At 44.1% G+C, this 23387-nt stretch overlaps 3 protein-coding genes across 4 annotated transcripts; 1 reads left to right on the forward strand and 2 right to left on the reverse strand.

Annotated features, from left to right (window-relative positions):
* The first annotated feature begins 296 nt into the window (after positions 1-296).
* On the forward strand, positions 297-6757 carry pcid2 (PCI domain containing 2). Its single transcript, XM_084440373.1, is given in 16 exon segments — positions 297-407; positions 769-821; positions 938-1027; positions 1600-1673; positions 1802-1878; positions 1881-1962; positions 1964-2014; positions 2480-2534; positions 2959-3062; positions 3363-3438; positions 4148-4289; positions 4531-4631; positions 5291-5364; positions 5935-6060; positions 6217-6340; positions 6632-6757. Coding segments are annotated over 15 exon segments (1302 nt in total). The 5' UTR covers positions 297-407; positions 769-785; the 3' UTR covers positions 6722-6757.
* Positions 6758-6960: 203 nt separating this feature from the next.
* On the reverse strand, positions 6961-12095 carry prozb (protein Z, vitamin K-dependent plasma glycoprotein b). 2 transcript variants are annotated; one of them, XM_084440368.1, is made up of 9 exons: positions 11939-12095; positions 11396-11559; positions 11126-11150; positions 10793-10906; positions 10384-10473; positions 9848-9979; positions 8844-8944; positions 8445-8559; positions 6961-7865 (listed from the first exon to the last, which is right to left on the reverse strand). In XM_084440368.1, exons 1-9 carry the CDS (start codon positions 12012-12014, stop codon positions 7192-7194), a joined length of 1491 nt encoding a protein of 496 aa, XP_084296494.1. In that variant the 5' UTR covers positions 12015-12095; the 3' UTR covers positions 6961-7191. The 2 variants fall into 2 exon arrangements, with proteins under 2 accessions (XP_084296494.1, XP_084296495.1); XM_084440369.1 differs by lacking the exon at positions 10384-10473.
* A 1056-nt stretch (positions 12096-13151) lies between these two features.
* LOC311310602 (uncharacterized protein) lies at positions 13152-22424 on the reverse strand. The gene is made up of 16 exons (XM_084440112.1): positions 22289-22424; positions 22007-22170; positions 21869-21893; positions 21413-21526; positions 21183-21320; positions 20252-20358; positions 19700-19820; positions 18915-19575; positions 16956-17026; positions 16304-16464; positions 15768-15792; positions 15404-15520; positions 14954-15085; positions 14467-14786; positions 14132-14255; positions 13152-13936 (listed from the first exon to the last, which is right to left on the reverse strand). The coding sequence occupies exons 1-16, from the start codon at positions 22413-22415 to the stop codon at positions 13326-13328; spliced, it is 3018 nt and encodes a 1005-aa protein (XP_084296238.1). The 5' UTR covers positions 22416-22424; the 3' UTR covers positions 13152-13325.
* Between the last annotated feature and the right edge of the window lie 963 nt (positions 22425-23387).

Consider the following 23387-nt stretch of genomic DNA (forward strand, 5'->3'; position numbering starts at 1 on the left):
CATACAATCATAAAGATTAAAACAAAAAAGACTTGAAATATTTCACTCAAATCAAATCAAATCAAACTTTGAACAAAGAGCGTTAATTCATGTAAAACAATATGAATTGTTAACCTTTTTGAGAAGTGCAATTAAGCATTTGTGTATAACTGATTGTATTCTTATAGTAATGTCTTGTATGTTTTATCATTTCAAAAAAAGAAAGAAAAAGAAACCTTTCTTTTGAAATATAAAAAACCGCTACCGGACGTCTGACCCAATTAAACCGGAAACACTTTCGATGTGCAACAGAAAATACAACCCTGAATAACTACAAGCAATCCAGAATCCAGTGCTTGATTTGGACAACTTTTAGCTATTAAATAAATGATCCGACAGCAAAACTGAAAATTCAACCTGTACCTATGGTAACTGTGCAAGTTAACGATCACTAGTTACTGCTTGATACACGGAATAGCTGTAGACATACGTGTAGGATTTGACAGTCCTGATTGAATGAACGTTTGCATGCTACTTTCAGCTAGCTAGCGATTCTAACTTAGCTAGCACTAACTGATACCCATAGCAAACGCTACGTTAGCATAACTAACTAGCAATTCGAAACTCCAAAAGTACATGGCTGTTTCCTTATAGATTATTCGTTTTGTCTAGCTAGCCTATCAGCCATGAAGATGTGGCTAACTGACTGGTGTAGGACCAACAGTTAGCTAGCTCACATTAGCAGATTTAAAGTTCCATTCAGCATCTTGAGCTCTTTCTCAATCGCAGGTGAACACTGGACCACCATGGCTCATATAACAATCAACCAGTATCTTCAACAGGTAGGTAGCAAGATCTTTTATTTCTCATCTTGTCTGACAACCCCTCTAATTCATTTCTACATTGCATTGGAGTGATAAGGCACTATCACACCACCTCTACCCCATCTATTTTTTAGATTTATGAGGCCATTGAAAACCACGATGGGTCCTCATGTGGTGAGCTGCTGTCATTCAAACACCCCCATGTTGCTAACCCTCGTCTTCAGGTAAGTTGGCGGCAGCTGCATGCTGTTCTGTCTTTTCTGTTCGTTCTTTTTATCCTAGTAATGTGTTGGCTATTAAAAGTGCAGTATGCTGTTTGTGATTTCCTGTTAGGAAACATTTTGAAAGATTTAGAAAAATGCAACTGACAAAATCCCTGTCCCTCCCTTCACCTGTCCCTCCAAATTCACTCCTCCAAACTGAGGGAAAACAAATTATACTCGCTAGGCAGGCAGGTAGGTTGAAAGGCAGGAAAGCCATCCAATAATTTCAAGTTGGCAACTAAAAGTGACTGGACACAGTTATTACAGTCCTGTGACCTCCACGGATTTATTTTATTTTAGTTTCAGAGCACTTCATTTATTGATTGAATCTGTTTATTGCCAGGTAGTTTACAACATACTAGGAATTTGCTTCTGTCAATGGTGCATAACTATGGTGCATGGAATATAATGAGAATTGCAAAAAGTGTGTCTGAACCAAACTGCATACTGCCCCTTTAATTGCAATTTAGCATATAGCTCCTAAACTCACTCTCTAGTATTGGACATGATGCTTGTATGTCTGGCTGCCACAGCTCTCCAGTCCAGAGGAGAAGTGTCAACAGGTTCTGGAGCCACCCTATGACGAGATGGTGGCAGCTCACCTTAGGTAAGCACAACTCTTAGGCCCCATCTAAATGCTTTTGAAATGCATTCTGTCTTCCTCCCTTTGTATGGTCAACTGGTATTTTGAGAGAGACAGTTTGTTTATCTCTCTGTGGACCTTGGTTTTTGCAGGTGCACCTATGCAGTGGCTAACCATGACTTTGTTGATGCCTACAAGCTGCAGACTCTGGTGGTGCAATATCCTTTTAGTTGACATACATACAGTATATATACACACACACACTTAATAATATCTTCATTTACAAGCTTTCCCTACTTCTCTTCCTGTCCTTAATTTTCTACATCATTCCTGAAAGCATTCCAATCTCACAAAGAAGAGAACTGGTAAGTATCCTCAAAAAAAAAAAAAAACATACTTACTAGGGATGCATGATATATCGGCAATCATATCAGGATCGGACAATCGGGATCGGCTGCTTTTTAATAGATTAGTATCCGGAAAACATTGGCAAAACAGGGCCGATAGACAAACAGAAATAATTGTTTCTGTCTAGCTGCTGTTGTGTGTGTTGTGTTTGAGAGGAAACAATGTAGTAAATCAGATTTTTCGGCTTTTCCAAATGTTTTGGAAATAGAGACACTGTTTACATGTGTTTTTCAGTATGTATAAGATGTGATTATCATAGAAACTTTTTATACAGATCATATCGATATCAGTTACCGGCAATGACAGCAATGTTAATATATGTTAATGGTATCAGCCTAAATGTTCATATTGGTGCATCTCTAATATTTACATTTCTGTAGGCCTACTTAACTGTGAAATAACCACTTTTGTGTTGTGTTTAGGGCCTTGCCAGTGATGTTTGTGGTGACCTTGGACCTGCGGATATTTGCCAACAATGTAAGTGAGCATAAGGCTCTCAGAGGGGTTATATTGTAGCTGTGGTTAATTAGTACTAAACATTTCTTCAAAATACGTATATATTCAGTGATACTTTCATTTGGTGGAGTCTTATCGGACGTGCTTGATAGGTGGTGCTTGCTCCTCTTGGAGCATGGCTGAGATATTGAGTAATGTTTTTGGTTGTGTTCATGGAGGGTTTGAACCTTTGTCTTCATGGAGGGTTTGAACCTTTGTCTTCATGGAGGGTTTGAACCTTTGTCTTCATGGAGGGTTTGAACCTTTGTCTTCATGGAGGGTTTGAACCTTTGTCTTCATGGAGGGTTTGAACCTTTGTCTTTGTGGAGGGTTTGAACCTTTGTCTTTGTGGAGGGTTTGAACCTTTGTCTTCATGGAGGGTTTGAACCTTTGTCTTTGTGGCCAGGCCGAGCAGCAGCTGCTGAAGAAAGGGAAAGGCAAGGTGGGAGACATGCTGGAGAAGGCCGCTGAGCAGCTGATGAGCTGCTTCAGAGTGTGTGCCAGCGACAAGTGAGGCCTTCTTGATGGAATAGACACACACACACCGATAGTCTTGCACTCAACATGCTGTAAGCATGCACTAAGAAGCATGCTCACATATCCGCACGTTTATATACTCACAAAACACACAGATGATATTACACTCATACCATATCATCAACCATAAACACACACCAAGAAGCATGCTCACAGATCCACCCATTTTTGTACACATTTATATATATATTTAAGTACTACTACTACACACACACACACTCTCTCAAACATCGTTGAGTGGTAACAGTACCATCACTTTTCCTTGGTTTGCAGTCGGGCTGGCATTGACGACTCCAAGAAGTGGGGGATGTTGTTTCTCATCAATCAACTCTTCAAGATCTACTTCAAGGTACAGTAAGAGCTTTCTCTCTCTGTCTCTGGTCTAAGCCAATGCCTTAATGTATCCATCTTTTCCTGTGATGCCTGAGTATCTCTCTGTTTAATACAGAAACAAGCTCAACTCAGCTTTTGGTGCTATAACCCATGAATAGTCAACGCAAAGTAGTCTGAAGAGATGACCAGTGCTATTTCTGTAATCACTTTATTATTATAATCTCTTCATTTTTGTGATCTTATGTGATTGCAGAATAACATTCTACTGTACATCAGTGCTGTTCATCTATGACATGGTTTAAATGAACCCATTCTTAGGCCGCAGCGGCCAAAGAAAAATAAATTGCTGCCGTTTATGCATGTGACAATGGCCGCGTAAAGTAGCTGAGCGCTTGCATTATAATGCTCGATGTGAGCGTTGAGCTTTTTCAAAACCACTTAACGTTCTGCTCCAACTGAGCGCTGAGTTGCTAGGAGACGAGAACTTTTCACCTGTTCTCAATCAGTGTTACGAGCATCCTTTCGGCATCCAACCTTGTTTTTTTGGGCTCAGGTGATGATGATGACTATAACGTGGTTTGGCTCAGACTGATCGTAGTTCAAAACGGCTCACTTGTGCTCTGAGCAGATCAGAGCATAACTGAGCAACCCGTTAAGTGAATTCTGCTCACTGAGCGCAACCGAGCTGCTCAGCTACTTAACGCGCCCAATGTCTGTGTTCCCAGATCAACAAGCTCCACCTTTGCAAGCCCCTGATCCGGGCCATCGACAGCTCCAACCTGAAGGATGACTACACCATGGCCCAGAGAGTCACCTACAAGTACTACGTTGGCCGCAAGGCCATGTTCGACAGCGACTTCAAACCCGGTACGTTTACGCGAAACAAGGCTTTCTGAAAAACACAGAGCCTTTTAGGCACACTGTATCGCAAAAAGATTAAATACTCGAAGCCTCATTAAATGCTTAGTACGCTACTGACACCTGCTGGCAAAGATAATTTAGAGCAGCCAATATCACTGCGTATGTGCCTGTGTATGTGCACTCCCTCCCTCTCTTCCTTCTTTCTCATTTCTTACTCCCTCTCTCCCCCTCCCCCCTCCCCCACCAGCGGAGGAGTACCTGTCCTTCTCCTTCCAGCACTGCCATCGCTCCAGCCAGAAGAACAAGCGCATGATCCTCATCTACCTGCTGCCGGTCAAGATGCTGCTGGTGAGCGACAGCGCAGAAGCTACACCTGACCTTGATCTCTACAGGCTAACCCCGGCTCCGTTACATGTAATGGCAGGAAACGTACAGTTCAAACTACAGTTAGGAAACGTACAGTACAAACTACAGTTAGGAAACGTACAGTACAAACTACAGTTAGGAAATGTACAGTACAAACTACAGTTAGGAAACGTACAGTACAAACTACAGTTAGGAAACGTACAGTACAAATGACAGTTAGGAAACGTACAGTACAAACCACAGTTAGGAAACGTACAGTACAAACTACAGTTATTTGATTCCTAACAGGAGGTTAATGCACAACTCACTACTGCACACTGTGTCAGCATGTGGGTTTGAGTTCCCTGTCAGCAAGGTCACAGATTGGTACTATTTATTATTCTTTTTTTTTAATTAATTAATTTATTTATTTATTTATTTATTTTATTTACAAAGCACCCCCCCCAAAAAAAAAATGTCTGTGTCTCAATGAACTATCCCTTTTTAAATAAAGGATAAATCAAATCAAACTTTATTTGTTTAGCGCATTTCATACACAGAAACAACACAATGCGCCGTGATGAGCAATTTTCAAAACAGAGTACTAAATGCTAGGTCTGTGTACTAGACTAGATGTTGCTAAGACCTAGTTTATGTTTCAGGGTCACATGCCGACCCACCAGCTGCTCAGGAAGTATGACCTCATGCAGTTCTCTGATGTCACAAAGGCTGTGAGGTAGGCATCTGCCTTGACTCTCTCTCTCTCTGCCTGCAGCTCCACTACCTGTCTTTATTCTACCTTAAAACCTACCTTTTACTACCTTTGCCTGTTAAAATTGTGTTCTTTTAGTTAATAAAAAATAATAATACATTTTATTTGTAGTGCGCTTTACATTCCGAGAAATCTGAAAGAGCTATAAAAGTTGTTTGTTAAGCCCCAGAGGCACAGGCAGAGTCTGACACAAGTACACCAATTGTTTTAAATGGCCGATCACGCACCAAAAGCGTTTTGAGGCGAGTCAAACCGCCTTGACGCTTCTACTCCGAACTTGTTTACATTTTGGAGCGTCAAATGGGGACTAATCAGTCTAAATGAAATCAGCTCCCTATCAAAGCTGACGCCTGCAGTGCGCTATAGGAGCATCAAATGGTCTCTCATCCCTAACTGTTAACTGTTCTTTCCTCTTCTCTCTCTATCCTCTCTCTCCCTATTCCTCCCTACAACCCACTTCCTCCCCTTCCACACTGTAACTCTCTCTCCTTCTGCCCCCCTGCTCTCTCTCATCATGCCCGCCCCCCGTCTCAGCGAGGGGAACCTGCTGCTGTTGAACGAGGCGCTGGCCAAACACGAGACCTTCTTCATCCGCTGCGGCATCTTCCTCATCCTGGAGAAGCTCAAGATCATCACCTACAGGAACCTCTTCAAGAAAGTGTGAGTCCCAGCGGGCCGGGATTTAAAACGGCTCCGACGTCGCTCACCGAACCCAAATACCCCGTACCATATACCAGACACAGATCCCAAATAAATGGTGATTTTTTTCCCCCATAAAATTCTTCATTAATGACATTTTCGACGTGCGTGTGTCAGGAACCAGCTCCTGAAGACCCACCAGCTGCCTCTAGACGCCTTCCTGGTGGCCCTGAAGATGATGCAAGTGGAGGAGGTGGACATCGATGAGGTGCAGTGCATCCTGGCCAACCTCATCTACATGGTAAGACTCCTGCTGAACATACATACACACACACACACACACTTACACTTTTTTACACACACACGCACGCTCTTACACTTTTTTGCACGCACACAACACAGAGAATCGAAACGTTTCTGTCGTCTCACACACCACACACACACACCCTCTTACACTTTTTTACACACACGCACACAACACAGAGAATCCAAACGTTTCTGTCGTCTCACACACCACACACACACACACACACACACACACACTCCACCAGGTGTTTGTGTCTGATCATAACCTCCTTTCTCTCTGTTCCAGGGTCACATCAAAGGCTACATCTCTCACCAGCACCAGAAGCTGGTGGTCAGCAAGCAGAACCCCTTCCCCTCCCTCTCCTCAGTCTCCTGAGCCCTAACTTTACTCCATTCACTGTTGTTTTCTCTGACTTTTTTTTTTGTTTGTTTTGTTATTATGAATATTGAATTAAAATAACTGTGATTTGTATTTGTCATGTAGTTGATTCTTTTACTCCTAACAGTGAGAGTGTGTGTGTGTGTGTGTGCGCGTGTGCGCGTGTGTGTGCGTGCGTGCGTGCGTGTCAGTCAGTCACAGAGTGTGAGAAAGATCACAACAGCGAAGCATTTATAAACAGCAGTATATTTATTTGAATCTTTTCACACTGCAAGAAGCCAAAATTTAATATGACAACATTGGTGCAAATATGGTATCAGATGTTTGCCACACATTAAATAAATTGATTTTGGTGTTATTCGTGTATTCACATTTTAAACAGCATGTTACGTATCATACGCTGGACCAGTCATTGTACTGTAGGTAGTCTTCAGTATTGGTAGCTCAGTTACAAGGCTAGGGTCATCTCAGTCAGGCGGATATACATTTTGTTGTTCTGTCATCTCTGCTTCTGAAAGCTCTAGATGTTGACTGATCCACGGCAGGTAACGAGACAGCTTGGTAAACACCACACCATGTCCACAGTCATGTGACATGGGTGAGAGAAGCACACCAGTAAGGAAGACCGTGCCCCCTTCTACGGTCGCCATTGGGGACCCAGGCAGAAGCTTACAGGCCGTTTGGTTGCCATCTTCCACATTGAATTCCTCTGCTGTCCCATTGAAACCCTGGTGGCCATTTTGGATCTCCAGTCTCTTAAAACCACGCTCATCCTTTAGGCTTTCCAGTGTCTTGTAACCATTTTGGCCATTTTGGTTCTCCATGCAGAACATCTTGTTGCTGAGGGGGTGGGAGAGGTTGAGCTGGGAGCGACAGTCCTGAAGGCTAAGGTAGGTGAGGCGTGGGGGTCCGAGGGGGTCCTCCTTTGCCCCTCCGGTCACCCCATCCCTCCCATCGCTCATCAGGACATTTTCGCTGAAGTCCTTGGTGGGAAGGCAGAGCTTGGAGAAGGAGGGGCCAAAGGGGATGGGGAGGCGGAGCCTCAGCAGGGCGAGGTTGTCACCCGGACGGCCGTACTTATAGCGGTTGTGGATGTACACCCGCTGGATGGGGATCTTCATATCGGTGGCCTGGTGGTCATCTAGAAGGAGAAGGATTGATCCAAGGACAGACAATTAGTGGAGAGTTTAGGTGAAGCCCCTTTCAATTAAATTCTAAAATCTCTAGTTTACAGTAGGTTCACTTGAGTGAACTGAAATGTAGTGAAATTCAGCATGTCTCGACATTTGTCACACAGTGGATTTATGTGGGTGAATTTGACATTTAAGTCAGCTGAAAGCCTTATGTTGTACACAGGGTGTACTGGTCACGGCACCCCCACTTAGCATAATACCTTTTTTTACTATTAGAATAAAACATTTTTTTATATTAAACAGCATTTAAATCAAACCCCATATAACAAACTTCTACATCAATATGATATCACACTTTTAAAAAAAAACAACTAATGTTAACGTGTTTTGTGTGATGACGTCATTAAAATAGAGCTCCCCGCTAAAAAAATAAAATAATCCCCACTTCGCCACTGGCTGTGGTTAATCAACGAATGCTCATTTCTGCCCAAACATGCAGCTCATCACCAGTATCTCACATGACCGTTTACATTTTGCATCGGTTGTTTATTTCCTGCAGTGTCTGTTCTGAGAAGAAGAGCGCTGACCTGTTATGTAAAGTCTCTTGCTCTTAAAGAGACACTGTGCTGAGGTGAGGACAGAGTGTCGTCCCAGGATCACCCCACTACACTGCCCCATACCAGCGGGCTCCACCAGCAAGACCTGACAACCAGCAAAGCACAAATTAGTTGAATCTGTTTGGAAGGGACTACAATAATGAACAAAGTAATCTTTGTTGATGCATGAATCTAAATAAGATTGCAAGATTGAACACATCTTTATAGATTAAATCAATCTTTTGATTCTTTAAAACACCGTCCTTCCTCTCTGTCTTAGCAATCACATGAATCTGACTCAGCCTGACTGAATTGGGGACAGCTGTGTAGAGGTGCATGTTTTACACTATTCAAACAAGTAATCCCATTGATTCATTGGGGGGGACTTACTTGCCAAGGACAGCGACCGTCTGGACAGATGTGACTGTCTGCTTTGGTTTGGTTCTGCCCACCAGGCTTATGTATGTTGACCACTCCACAGGGATGCTTGCCTAAAGAAAGTGTATGTGTACAATTATTATTGTAGTTAACGAAAACGAACTAAAAATGAAAACTAGGTGTGATAAAACATTTTAGTCTGAAATAAAAATAAAAACTGGCTTTACAAAAAAACGATAACTAACTAGAACTGTATTGTGTGTTTACAAAACTAAAATAAACTAAAATTATACAGAAAATGTCTTCAGTTTCAGTCTTTCTCATGAGCCAATTGTTAGAGGTGGGAACCAAACCTCAAACATCTCAGATGGAGGTAAATAAAATGTCCATTTAGGGCCCATCAAAAAATAGTAAATGATAAATTCCTATTCCATAAAACATTTTGGGGAAAAGCATTTTATGCACCTTTTTTAAAGCTCGGTGGATCTATTATTTAAAATTAAAATAAAAACAATAGTCTACATCAAAATCTTGACTATTGCACCTTTAAGGTGAAATTGACTATAAATTGAATTCCGAGATTTGTTTGTAAACACATTAAATGTATTAGAAAGTAATTGCTGAAGTCTGTGAACCTGAGTTAGACCAGTAAACTAAAACTGTTTTTAATTTTTAAATTTTTCTGATTTTTAAAACCAAGCACTATGATGTCAAAGAGCCCTACTGTACTTATCATGGTGAGCATACTTTGCGTCTCATTTGGACAGTCTTGAGAAATGGTCTAGACAGCATAATGAGCTGTTTTTGAACTACGTTTTCTAGATATATATGGACTTTAATAATCCCTGTAGGAGTAAATTTGGGAATATTACCTGTATATTCTAATAGTTCTCAATTTATATTTTTACTCAGATTATTGTGGATACTTAATGAGACACTAAACTTTAATATCATACAGTATATGTATTTTTACTATTTCAAGCCAAGTTTGCAGTCACTTTAAAGAATCGTTTTACCTGCAGGAATACAGCTTCTCCCATCGCTATGTAGCTTGTATCCCGTGACACAGAAGCAGAAGTACGATTCCCATTTAATGTCACAGAAGTGCTGACAAGCAGAGGGACCTGAGGTGGGACACTGAGACATATCTGCAGTATGGGACACACATGCAATGCTAATTATATACACACACACACATCCTTCATCCAGGGCTGACCCAAACCAATAAGAAAAAAAAAGTTGTCACACATTTAAACCAGTGTTTCCCCTATAATTTTGAGAACCCCAACATCACGGCTAGCAGACATTTTCTAAATGAGAGGTGATGAGATAAAAAATATTCTCGGCTCATCATAAGACAGTGGCCGGACATCAAGGGAAGTGCTGTGGCTGTAATGTAATCACTGTTTTTGTCTAGCTAGCTATGCTAGTTACTATGTAGGCTAAGTGCTGCGGACAGAGTTCTAAAATGGCGTTGGCATTCACGTTAGCTCACTAGCTAAAATGGCAACAAAAAAGCTAATCCAGCACAAATTGGTGCATAAAAATTCACCAGAATGCAGGTGTTGATGTTCAACACCTGGAGTAGGACTAGCAGAGCCCCCCGCTTCATGTGTCCCCCCCTGGGTGAGTACCTCCAGGCCTGGAAAAAAATAAATAGGGGAAACACTGCTTTACCGTTAGATTACTCCCGGCTGGCAGGCCAAGTTAGTGTCTACTGTCACTGTCTGCCAACTGCCAGCAGTGGGTGTTCACTGTCCAGCTGTCAGAAAAAAATGTGTAGGCCTGCATACAGGATAACCCCAAAAAATATTTGCGGGCCCCCAAAATGTTTGCGCATGTACATAACCCGAAACCACAGAAACAGAGGGCCCCATATAGACTTTTTGTTTAGGGCCCCTCATCATCATCGTCACCACCACAGTAACTATTGAACATACGGACAGAAAGCATTGATTTACCCATCTCACAGTTGAGTCCATGGAAAATGTCTGTACAGTTACAGCTGTAGCCTCCGATTCCATCAGTGCATTTTCCATCATGCAGACAGGGGTTGGGTTTGCACTGGTCCCCGTCTGGAGAGGCGAGGAGGATGGGAGGAGAAGAACAACAAAGACAGAGGAGGGACAGGTGAGTAGACCCAGATAGCAAGCGGATCTGGGCCATATACAGGCCAGATCTGGCCCTTGTGGCTTAGTTCCGGCCCATATATGGCCCAGAATTATTACACATCCGATTGCTATCTGGGGATGGATTTGGACCACAACTCGGCTGTTAATAACTTGAAGACTCACCAAAGTAACCACTCCAGAAGGTGTCCTAGAGAAAGACAGAGAGAGAGATAATATAGACATATAGACATAATAGGCTGTTAAAGCCAGAAAATGATATTACTGTAGCTGTCTATACTCTAGTCTAGGCCATAGGTATTAAAGCGTTACTAATGGAAACACATGCATGTTCCATAAGCCTATTGTATCCTATCATTTTCTATGATATCATGCGGATGATAACGCTCTCTAAAGCAGCATGGTGCGAGATGTGCTGATTTTGTTTCATTTTACAGTTTTGGGGGTGTCCTCAAAGTATTCCCTGGCCTCCTCATAGGTACAGCGTTCCTCGTAACACTCTCTCTCCAGGTTACCCTTCAGCATCTCCTCTATGAAGAACGAGTTAGCACGCCTGGGCCGTAGGAAGACCGCGCTAGCGTGAAATGGCGTTCTGAACACTGAGAGACAGAACGGCAAGAAATACAAAACAGAGAAAATTGGGGTCAAACTCGCTCCTCCTCCTCCTCCCCTTCCCCCAAGCTAACGAAAAATATTATAGGATGTTACAGAGAAATGAATAACATTAAGACCCCCTCAGTGAATTTCTGGAAAGAAGATTTAACAGAATAGTTATTTTTGATGATCCAAAGAGCAATTATATGGTTCTACAGCCCACTGTTATGATAACACACATGGCAAGTATTGTATATAGGCCTACTATGAAAGCCATTGATTGTTTTGATGTCTGAAGACAAAGACGTGATAACAAAATGGCTGCTTCTTCCTGTGTCTGCAACATTATGTAGGCTATATTACACAAGCTTTCTACAATCTTACCTCGCTGGGTGCTTTGGACCAGGAGGAAGCTGCTCAGAAGAGAGAGGGAGAGAAAGTACTGTCGCCACAACGCCATGACGCTCCACACAAATGCTCCCACAGAACACTCTGGTAGACCCAAGGTCCACCTGCAGCCTTCCCCCTCTCTCTCTCGCTCTCTCTCTCTCTCTCTCTCTCTCTCTCTCTCTCTCTCTCTCTCTCCCTCTCTCTTCTGTGTCTGTCTGTGCTGTTTATCAGTCTCTTTCTTCAGTCAATTGTTTTTTGTTTGCTTTTCACCCCCACACATATTAACACCAGTGAGAAGTGTCTCTTAAGCTTTTGTTTTCATCTATACATTGATTAAACATTCATTGCATATAGTCTGTTCTTATTCTAACTAAACTCATCACCAATCTCTTTCAGGTAGAACTATGACCTATGATAGTGCAACATGCTGGTGAAGCCTCAATGTAATGTAATGTAAACCATCAGAAAACCTGCCAAGTTCAAAGATCGACATACACGTCTGTTTGTTCTACTGTGTGTGTCTGTTAGCGTGTGTACAGAGTAGAGTCCACTTGTAGGACATTTTGTTTGTGAAACCTTGACATGTAGCAGAGAGTTCTTTGGGTATACTGTATTCCTTTCACCCTATCATGCAATACCTTTTATGCAGAAAAAGGAAGTCGAAGGCAACTCTTCTTAGAATTTAAAAAACCTTTAATATGGCTAGTTCAAAGTAGCCATACATTAAAAGTTTTTTAATTCTAAGAAAAGTTGCCTTGGACTTCCTTGTTCTGCATTTTATTGGATTTTTCCCTGGATTTTGTCAAAATAGCACCTTCACCAGATAAGACCGTTTGAAGTTCACAATATAGCCTACAGATTCGCCATAGCCCTCTCCTTTTCCCTCCATCTTGACCTTTGACCTTGACATTTAACTTTTGTGTTGTAGTTGATGTATTTATTTTGACACTTGCTACTTTAAAATGCGGTGTAAAAGTAAGTCTAGGTATTCTATTCTATAATATATTCTATGCATGCTGTATGTATGGATGTATATAGTCAATGATCTGCTGAAACGCCAAATTTCCCCCTAGGGGGATCATTAAAGTATCAATCTATATATCCATCTATCCATCTAATCTATCTATAGCTGGACAAATTTGTACAGTATCCAGCATAATCGGTATCCACCATGTGGAAAATAACACACAGAAATCAGCCATTGTGTTCAGTAAATCTTTATCCAAAGAAGCTGCGGTGACACAGCATATAATACTTGAATTTTACAACACACCCACTTGTAACCAATAGGCCAACACACATTGCATCTTGAACATAACTCCAGAAGCCTCTTTTGACAATATCAATCCAATCCTCTCTCCCTTCTGTACGTGCATCTGACTCAAACCCAGAGCGTTGTAGGACCCACTCTCCTCTTCTTCCTCTTCGCCTTCTCCTTGTCTTTGGGGAGGAACCTCTCAAACACGTCATGGATCCAACGAAGGTACTTAGACACCTGCGTGTAGACGCCGTACTTGCCCTCGCGGGCGCAGCCCTCGCCCCAGCTCACCACGCCCGTAACGAACCAGGTGTTCCCGTAGCGGGTGACATGAGGTCCGCCGCTGTCGCCCTGACACGCGTCCTTGGCCTGCCTGTCGTAGCCGGCGCAGAACATGCGGGTGGAGATGCGATGCGAACTGGACTCCATGCAGGTGGCGCGCGCCACGAAGGGGACGGAGAGGCGCAGCAGGACGGGGGACGGCTGCTTGTTCTCGCCCACGCGTCCGAAACCGCTGATCCGGCCGGACGTCTGGCGCATCAGGACGTTCTCGGCGAAGTTGAGCTCGGGCAGGCAAGCCGGCACGATGTAGTCCGTGTAGTTTATCGGCCGGTCCAGCTTGATGAGAGCGATGTCGTTGTTGAAGGTGTCGGCCTTGTAGTGCTTATGGATGAGCACTTGATCTACGTAGTGTTTGGCCTCGCGACCCTCCGATACCCTCGTGTCAAACTCACCTGTGTGGGGGAGCAGCTCAGTTAGCTTCTTTTTTTTTTACAACGCTCAGCTCAACCCGACCCAACTCAAAACTCATGGCTGAGATAAAAAGCCCAAGATACATATATCGCTGCCACTGAATCCAGCAAACCTTTGATAACTCTTTTTCCAGGGCAAAACATTTGAGCCAGTGGTGACTGGTATAAGGGACTTACCCAGAACAACGTAAAAGGAACGTGTTATGTTTCTGTTCATGCAGTGAGCAGCAGTTAAGATGAAGTATTCATTCAGGATAGTTCCTCCACAGAATCCCATTTCGCTGGGGTTCACCAGCAAAGCCTACCGAGAAACAGGAAACCTATCAAAACAGTGAACAACGGCGGTGCACAGATGACTTTGAACACTACTAAAGTGCACGGGGGGCATGTCTACCATCAGTAAACGCTGGTGAGAGCAGTACTGGTGTCCCTGGTAGAAACCAACACCTTCATCCTAGCAGTAAAAGCACCATGCTCTGCCAATTGAGCTACACAGGGCACCTCTACTGTACCTGCCAGGGACATTCTCCTGGTGGACAAAACTCCCCGTTAACGATCCGAGTGTCAGCAGCGACTGTATGCTCTATCTCCGGCTCTATGACCGCTTCTATGGCTTCCGCATAAAGGTCTTCTAGACTTGGGGTGATATTGCTCTGGTAATCTGTGTCCACTTCGCTGGCTACGTCAACTATGTTGATCTGTGCGGTGTAGTTGGTGACGGTGTCGACGGTGTCGTTGGTTGCGCTGCTCTCAGCTGTGCTGTTCCCATCTGGGTTGTAGATGAAGGTGCTCCGTGTCCTGGAGTCTTTGATTCCACCACATCTGAAGGCCTCTTAAAGGACAAGATAGTTGAACGAAAGTTATAAGGGTTCAGGGCAGTCACGATAGATTACTGCTAACTGTTTGTAACTACCCAGGTTTTTATTTTAATTCATCACCAACACTGTGATGTCTCCCGTAAAGTTGTTCATCTCTCTCTCCTTCTCTCTCCCCCTTTACCGTTGGAGCTACAAGTCCTCCCGTCTGAATCCAGGAAGTAGCCGCCAGCGCAGGAACACTCCACCTGTCCCTGGTCGACCTTGCAGAAGTGATCACAGCCCCCGTTCTTATTCTCACACAACTCACGGATCTCTGTGAAAGACGTAGGACAACATCGCATCACAGGTTCTCTGTATTCGATGGAGATAGCTTGCCATAACAGAACCAATGGTAATGGAAATATACAACGTTGTGTTAAGAGTTGAAGCGTTCTCGTTCAAGAGTTGGTGTTTGAAGATGGGAATAATATTAAGGCAAAGCTTAAGACCTGGGAGTTACAAACAGTTAAAGGCTTTACGCAAACTCTCAGGGAGGCTGATGGATCAGAGTCGATATTTTAAAGGAATGAAATGTTCAGTAGATGTCTGTAGCCCGAGACAAAGACTAGAGAGTGTACACAGAGAGACCTACCAATCTCACAGTTGGTGCCCTGGAACCCATTCCTGCAGAGACACGAGTACTTATTGATCCCGTCCTTACACTGGCCTCCATTGATGCAAGGTTTGTCTTCACATGCATCTTTACCATCTACGAAAGGATAACAAAGGAAACAGGTACAGTAATACTGGAACAAGACGTTGAACAGAGCTTCCTCAACTCCCCATAAGTACTCAGTGGAACCAGGAGGAATTGGTTAACCTCCGTCCCACTCCCCCGCACTAGAAACCCTCAAGCTTTGTGGTGACTTAACCGGCTTAAGTCATCGTTTCAGTTTCGTGTTTGTAAGTCAGAGGAGCAGATATGGAGCCCTGTGAGGAGGCACTATCGGACTCACCAGCATATTTGTTCCAGAACTCGTTCTGCGAGAGGGAGATAAGAGAATAAACATTCATAATGGGAAGACAGTCAACATTATCAGTGGAATTGTATTATAAATGAAGATAATGTTATGAAGAAAGGAGTGTCGGTGAGCGATTCAAGCAGGGGAATGACGATGTAAACATGTCGGCCTGTCAGTCACATAAATGTTGTGTAGGGACAACAGAGGGGGCGAGAGAGATAGAGACAAAGAGAGAGAGAGAGACAGCAAAAATGGCCTCCGCAACCATCTTTTCGCCCAGAACATTTGTCAAATAAATACTAGCAGCCTAGGTCACTTGTGCAGAGTGCAGTAAATTTCCACATTTTTTAATACAAGCCATTGGAATAGACGGACACACAAAACAAGACAGAGCAAGAAGAGAAATGGCCGATGGTGAGATGGTGACAAGACATTTGATAATGTGATTGTTTGTTTGTTTGTTTTGTTTGTTTGTTTGTTTGTTTGTGTGTGTGTACAGTATGTGTTAGTGGTGGTGGTGGTCTTTGTACAGTTAGCTCGTCGTTTTCGAAGATCTCCCTGGCCTCCTCCCAGTCGCATCGCTCCTCCACACACTCCCGCTCCATGTTACCCTTACGCCACTCCTCGAACGGGCTGTTGGCCCGCTTCTTTCGGCTCAGCATCTGACTGGCATCCTCATTGGAGAGGAAGACTGGGAAGGGGGGGTCACCTTCATCATTGTTATCATCATCATCATCATCATCCTGATAATCGGCATATTTTTTCTCAAAGTCATCATCATCATGATCATGATCCTTGTCATCATCATCATGATCATGATCCTTATTCTCAATTGGAATCATCACCAACCATCATCGTCACCATTGTTGTCATTCCATGCATCATCATCATCATCGTCATGAGCAACAACAAGTCGACGCATCACACACAGTCGTCAGTTACATATTCACACCCAGGAAGAATAGCAACTGCCGTTGTAGTAGCTAATGGGGATCGTAATAAACTAAACTAAACACCAGTCAGAGAGACCTTAGCACTATTCAATACAGACCCCCGTCCCTCGTCCTCATCCGCATGAGTGACACCAACCACAACACCGAGACAGACAACACAGAAATAATGTCCATGTCAAGATTTTTCTCACACCATTCCGCTAAAACAGTTTTGATGGTGGGAACGTACCCTCTGAGACCACTCGCTGAAGAAGGAGCAGGAAGAAACAGGTCTGGGACAGCCGAAACATGGCCGGTTCTCTGGACGAGGCGCCTCTCTGTTCTTACTCACTACGGTTCTGGAGAGAACAGCCCGAGGAAGAGGTCAACGACCTGAGGGGGAGGGAGGGGGGAGGGGGGGGGGGGGTAGAGAGGGAGAGAGACAGAAAGAGCAACTGCATACGGGAGGAGGGGTAGGGTGTACGGAGGGCGAGAGGGAGAGGGAGAGGAAGAAGAGCAGGAGGAGTGAATGGGAGGTGATAGAGGCCCTGGGCCTGGAGAGTGGTCAGGAGAAGGGAGAGGTCAGGAGAAGGGAGAGGTCAGGAGAAGGAAGAGGTCAGGAGAAAGGAGAGGTCAGGAGAAGGGAGAGGTCAGGAGAAGGAAGAGGTCAGGAGAAGGGAGAGGTCAGGAGAAGGGAGAGGTCAGGAGTAGGAAGAGGTCAGGAGAGTGGTTTGAGTAAAATGAGGAACAAAGTTGCAAAGTGAGAATTTAAAGAGCGCGGGGGGAGAGAGCAGGGAGAAGAGCGAGAGAGAAAAGCTTTCTAGTTCTGACTCACAAAATCTTGCAAAATTTCTATCTTGTCACAGAAAAATTAGGCCTCGTCCACTCCAGTGAGCCATTCTCCCCTCAGCATGGCGAACCAATCAGGAGCATGTATCTATAGCCAATCAGCGAGGCTTTCACAAGGGGGCAGAAGTCACAGGGACCATGTGAGGTCCAAATCATCGAGCTAATTATTTACCAGACGGCTCAGTGGCTCACAGTATCTTCACTGTGTTGTCAAGAATACAGCTGTGTTCTCATGGCAGAAAATTCTAGGATTTCAAAAGCCATGATGAGACTGTTCTTAAATAAGATTATTATGTAACGTGGGTATAAATGCAATGCATTTTTATTTGCTGTAAATGTACAGTACATTTCAAAGGGGGAAAAGACAATCTGCTGAAAAATGAACAGGACAATTTGTGAATGACATTTATTTTCGAGATACGTACTGGAATGGAACATCCACCTTCACAAGCAAATGCATAACACGATAGGCACTTTAACAGTTACACCATAAAATTAAACTTGAGAATCGGAGTGCAATGGATTGATGAATGTGGTGGAAAAACTCAGTAGCAAGGTGTTCTTTGGAATGAAGTTGAATGCCGAGCGCCAAAGATTAAAACAAAGTTTATTAAAGGAATACCAGTACAAAGGATTCTCTCTCGAGAAGGTCCGTTCCTCAGAGCAAGAGTGAGGGAACGAGCCCTGAGACACCTCAGAAGTTGATACTTATAGGATACACATCATGTCAAAGGTCACACCCAGGAATACAGGAATACAAGTGTTATTAATGATACTGTCATGTGGGTGTTTCTCACTTCCCCAAGAAGGAGAAGTATGCACCGACCCCGCCGGGCACCAGAGGCCATAAGTCAAGGAACAGTCAAGACTAAAACTGGGCCCGAACAGATCAAAGCCAGTTTCACTTCCTTATCTGGTAACCCAGACACCAACCCCTCGCCAAGACACTGTCATTAGAATAGCATAGGAACATAGGAAAACAAATCTGGCAACCGTCCTAACAATAGGCCCCCTATGCCCACCCCAGAGGTAGGGATGAGCACATGCTAGAGAGAACCAGTGTATGTCTCTAAGGAAATGGATTGGGAACATTAAGGAAGGGAAGGCCCACATATGGACAGGGCCTTTCCTGTAAGGGCTTCAGCACACAGAGTATGCAAGGTATGCAGAGTATGCAGAGTACATTCTGTTCTTATACTAATATGATAGAGACTATGTAAAAACACAATTTCCAATTACAAGAATCACATTTCAGTAAACAACACAAATGACAATAGGCAACCCAAAGCAACTCTGAAGCAGGGTTCGTGTGAATAATCTGTGGTGTGACGCCTGGAGGAACTCAAACCAGTGATATTACACTGTTAGTTTCTGCTCAGGCATAGGCTCGTCTTTGATGACCGCTGTCGGAAGCGGCTTCTCATTGGTCACGTTCACAGTGGGAGGGGCTTTCATTGTCCCCTCGATCCAATCGAGGAAGCTGGCCACGTCGGTGTAGACCCCATAGTATCCAGGTAGGGTGCAGCCCCTCCCCCAGCCGACCACGCCCATCAGGAAGTGGGTGTTCCCATACTTGGTGACCAGCGGACTCCCATCATCCCCTCTGCAGGAGTCCATACGGCCCTCCAGGTACCCGGCACACAGCATGGTACTGGTGAAATTGAACCCGCTTTTCAGGGAGCAGTCGGCATTGCGCAGGAGGGGCACGGCTAGCTGGCGGAGCACAGGCGAGGAGTGGACAGGCCGGTTGCCAGGTTTGACGGGGGGCTCGTTCCCCCCGTCCGTGCGACTCCCCCAGCCGCTGACGGTGTGGAAGTGGACGGCCGCCAGCTCGCTCCTGGCGAAGGGCTGCTGGGGCAGGCAGACGGGCACGGCGTATTCCCCCGGGGTCACGGAGCGGTTCAGGCGCAGCAGGGCGATGTCGCTGTCGCCCGTCGACGGCTCGTACAGCTGGTGGGCGATCGCCATGGCGACGGGGATTCTCTGCTCGGTGCCCTCCTCCGTCTCCAGGTTGTGTTCCCCTGGTAACGGAGAACGTTGTTACCTTGAGGGTTCTAAGGGGGCCTACAGTATAAGCATGGGCCTTAGTTTGGGGGAGTTTTGTTATGTTTATATGTTCATAAAAAGACCAGTACTGTACTTTACCTGCCACCACCATTATATCCTTGGGGTCTTTCATGTGGACGCAGTGGGCAGCGGTAACGACCCAGTCTGGGTGAACTAGGGCTCCTCCACAGTGACTGCGCCCTTTAAGTTCCAGAAGGATCTGCAGCAAATCACTCAGGTTAGAGGAGTCTTGGACGCCTCGATTGTTTTCTGACATGAACTCAACAAGGCAACCGATTGGTGTAAATTGTGTTGTAGTGTAAGGAAAGGACAAAAAGAGATTAGTGTAGAGGATTCGAGTCACATGAGTACTTCTTAGATGTAAAGATGATGAAATGTATGTCATGTGTGCCCGGCATTATACACAAACAACACCAGCGTTTAGAGTTACAGTGCCATAGCGCATTGTGTTGCCTCTGGGTATGAAATGCGCTATATAAATAAAGCTTTGATTGATTGATTGATAGAGAGTTGTACTGTAGCTTTGATAACAGTGTGAAGCAGTTGGTGCAAGTGAGGTGATAATCAAGGTGGTGGTGGGGACGGCTGCGGTGGGAAATGATGATGAAGATCACTGAAGATGATGTTTACCTGCCAAGGACATTTTCCTTTTGGACAGCGGGTCCCGCCCACCATTCTGGTTTCGATTAGCTTCGTCTGATTAACAGATTCTGAGGTTTTGCCACATGGGTACTGGACTACATTCGGGAAGACAGGCAGAGAGAGAACACACAACCATGGATGTAGATGTTGCAGGATATTCACAACTAGTAAGAAAGAAAAAAAGTGTTGCACACTCTGGCTCCATATACAGTTAATTTACAGTAATACTGACGTTTCGGCCTGTTGGGCTGATCTAGGATCATAGATTCTGAAGTTCTAACAGTTTAGAATTGTCTAAACGTCAATAATAAATTAACTGCATATCCCACTGAGCAAAGACACGTCTAAAAGACGTCTTTTAGATATATTTTTTGACTTTTTCGGACGTCCAAAGACATACAATTAGGCGCCAGAATGAATGTTTTTTTTTAACGTTCAGATATTGAACCTGTTAGAGGGGTCCAAGCCAGACGTTTGAATATTGAGGGATCCAGCAGACGTACAAACGGGGTTCTGGACCGACGGACGTTATTAAGACATGATCTGAACGTCTCCCTGACGTTGCGTGTTTGCTGGGATGGAGCCAGAGTGTGCAACTTTGATTCTTTCTTATGATCTGTTCTTCCAGTGATCAGCACCTCACAAGAGTACAGGTGTCCGGTACAATTTTGTTCTATATTAGGACATTCACAACTAGCAAATGGTTTTTTGCATCCCTCTGGAATATGTAGGGGCGGGACCTATGCCCACCCTCCCATTACTCTGTGTAAAGCGCATTGTGTTGCCTCTGTGTATGAAATGCGCTATACAAATAAAGTTTGATTTGATTTGTAAAGGTATTTAAAGGATGTGGAAGGTGGGAGTAAGGGGGGCGGTGGATCAAACCCCTGGGGTGAGGTGGGGGTTACTAGTAGCGCACCTTGAGCGACACACTCTCTTCCGTCGTCTCCCAGAGCATAACCAGGGGCGCACTCACACCTACGCAGCCGTCCCGAGCCGTCGCAGAAGTGCTCGCAACCTCCGTTGAGATAAAGGCACTTCAGAGTGTCCTCAAACACTGCAGCAGAGCAAAGAGGGACACGGTCGCACAGTATACTTGTTGTAAATTGTCACTTAATGCTTGTGATGTTTACCATCGTTTTTTCTGACCTGTTTCACAGTGTTTCCCCTCGATTCCTTCGGGACATACGCAGATGTAGGAGTTGGCCATGTAAATGCAGATTCCATCATTGAGGCATGGGTTGACCAGGCAAGGGTCGTGAGCTTGTAGGAATAAATGGTAAAACTGATGACACAATAGTAGCATAGACAAGTCATTCGATCAAAGGTAGATTTTATTTTAATTAAACAGAGGGGAGTTTTTTATAGTAATTTGTTGCCCCATTTTTAACAGTCATGCTTTAACAGCACACAACACAATGCAGAGTGAACCACACTGCATCTACAGAGTATTAGCAAACAACTGCACTACTGGTTCAAACTGTTAGAATTAGGCCTAACCCATGAGTTCTTCAGCTATTGATGGTGATCAACATAATGCAAATACAAAATAAAAAGCCAGCATTGCATGCATTTTGTCAAACTAAAATTGAAAAGGGGACTTACGTTCATAGGTCGACCAAAACTGTTTCTGTAACAACAAAACCAAATCAAATATCAAATCAAATGTTGCATTCTTAAAACAAGGTGCTCCTATGCTGAAATACACCTTCATTACATGTGTAGAACTTCAAGGTAGCCTACCGTTTTGTCATCATCTTCGAAAACCTCTCGGGCCTCTTCGTAGTCGCATATTTCCTCAACACATTCGCGCTCCAGGTTGCCCTGTTTAAGTTCTTCGAGGAAGCCTGTGTTGGCGCGTCTGGGTCGGTGAAGCACCACGTGTGCGTCTTCCCTCTCAAGAAAGACTGTAGAGATGATATGAATTTGCAACTCAAATTTGACATTTCTCACACCCAGACCTGTCACGAGACTTGTAAGTCTGCTTCTCTTCACGCCTAGGCCTACCTGAGATAGAAAACTTACCAGCAGCAGAAACAAAGCTCGAAACGGACAAAAACACACAAAAAGCTTTCAGTAGCATTGCGACAGCTGCATCGATGATAACCCTGAAGCGTTTTGAGTTAGCTTGAATGTTCAGAGGCTGGAACATGTCCGCAGTCAAACGTAGGCTACACTCCCCCTGCTGACCTAACAGGTCAAGAGGGCAAATTCTTGCTACATCTGGATTGAATCCTGGCATGACAGGTATAGAAAATCAATTCAAGTGAATTATTCACACACGGATTAGAGCCTACCTAGTCATGACATTTACAGGTTATTTGATTTAATGATACACAATGTTAAGACCAAATCATTTATGTTGAGTCCAAAATATAAACCATTTTATTGCATCCCTCTAACTTTTAGACACACACATTTTCCTCATGTTTATTTTGGTACCTGCGCTTTGTAACTGGTGATGGGTTTCTTACACACAGCTGTATTTTATATAAAAAGTTGGGCTGGTCCTCTCAAAGAGAGCAACACTGTCTTCTGTTTATTTATAAAGCCCTATGTGTCGAGCTCCCTATGTACCTGTCCTCACTCCTAAGCACTAATGATTCAAATGATCAAACATGCTCGCAGTCACACATCAGATTGTTTATTCCCCGTGTGAATAGTGAATCAGGAAAGACTGCTTTCTGCTTCTACGCTCCTGATAAATGGAACAGGCTCCAGGACTCACTCAAACTGGAGCGGTTGATCTCATTTAGAGTTCTTCTAGATCAGGCATTCCCAAACTGTGAGGCGGGCCTCCCCTGTGGGGCCCCAAAGAAATTCAGGGGAGGCGCGGAGGGATGGTTAGAAAAAAAAGAAGGAAAAATATGTTTTTTATTTTAGAATTTTCTATGTTTTTTATGAATGAAACATGATTTAAAGGTCTTTTTTTTTTATCGACAAATTTGAGGGGTTGAGGGGGCGCGGGTGTGTCACTGTTTTCAGAGGGGAGGCCCACATCGATGGAGTTTGGGAACCCATGTTCTATGATACATTTCATAGGGAATGCTCCTGCTTCTCTTAATGTCTTATTATATGTCTACTGTAATTTTGTTAGTCTTGCTTTTTTTTTCTTTTTTTGTAT

This window comes from Borostomias antarcticus (assembly GCF_949987555.1).
Source record: "Borostomias antarcticus genome assembly, chromosome: 6".
NCBI classification, from domain to species: Eukaryota; Metazoa; Chordata; class Actinopteri; order Stomiiformes; family Stomiidae; genus Borostomias; species Borostomias antarcticus.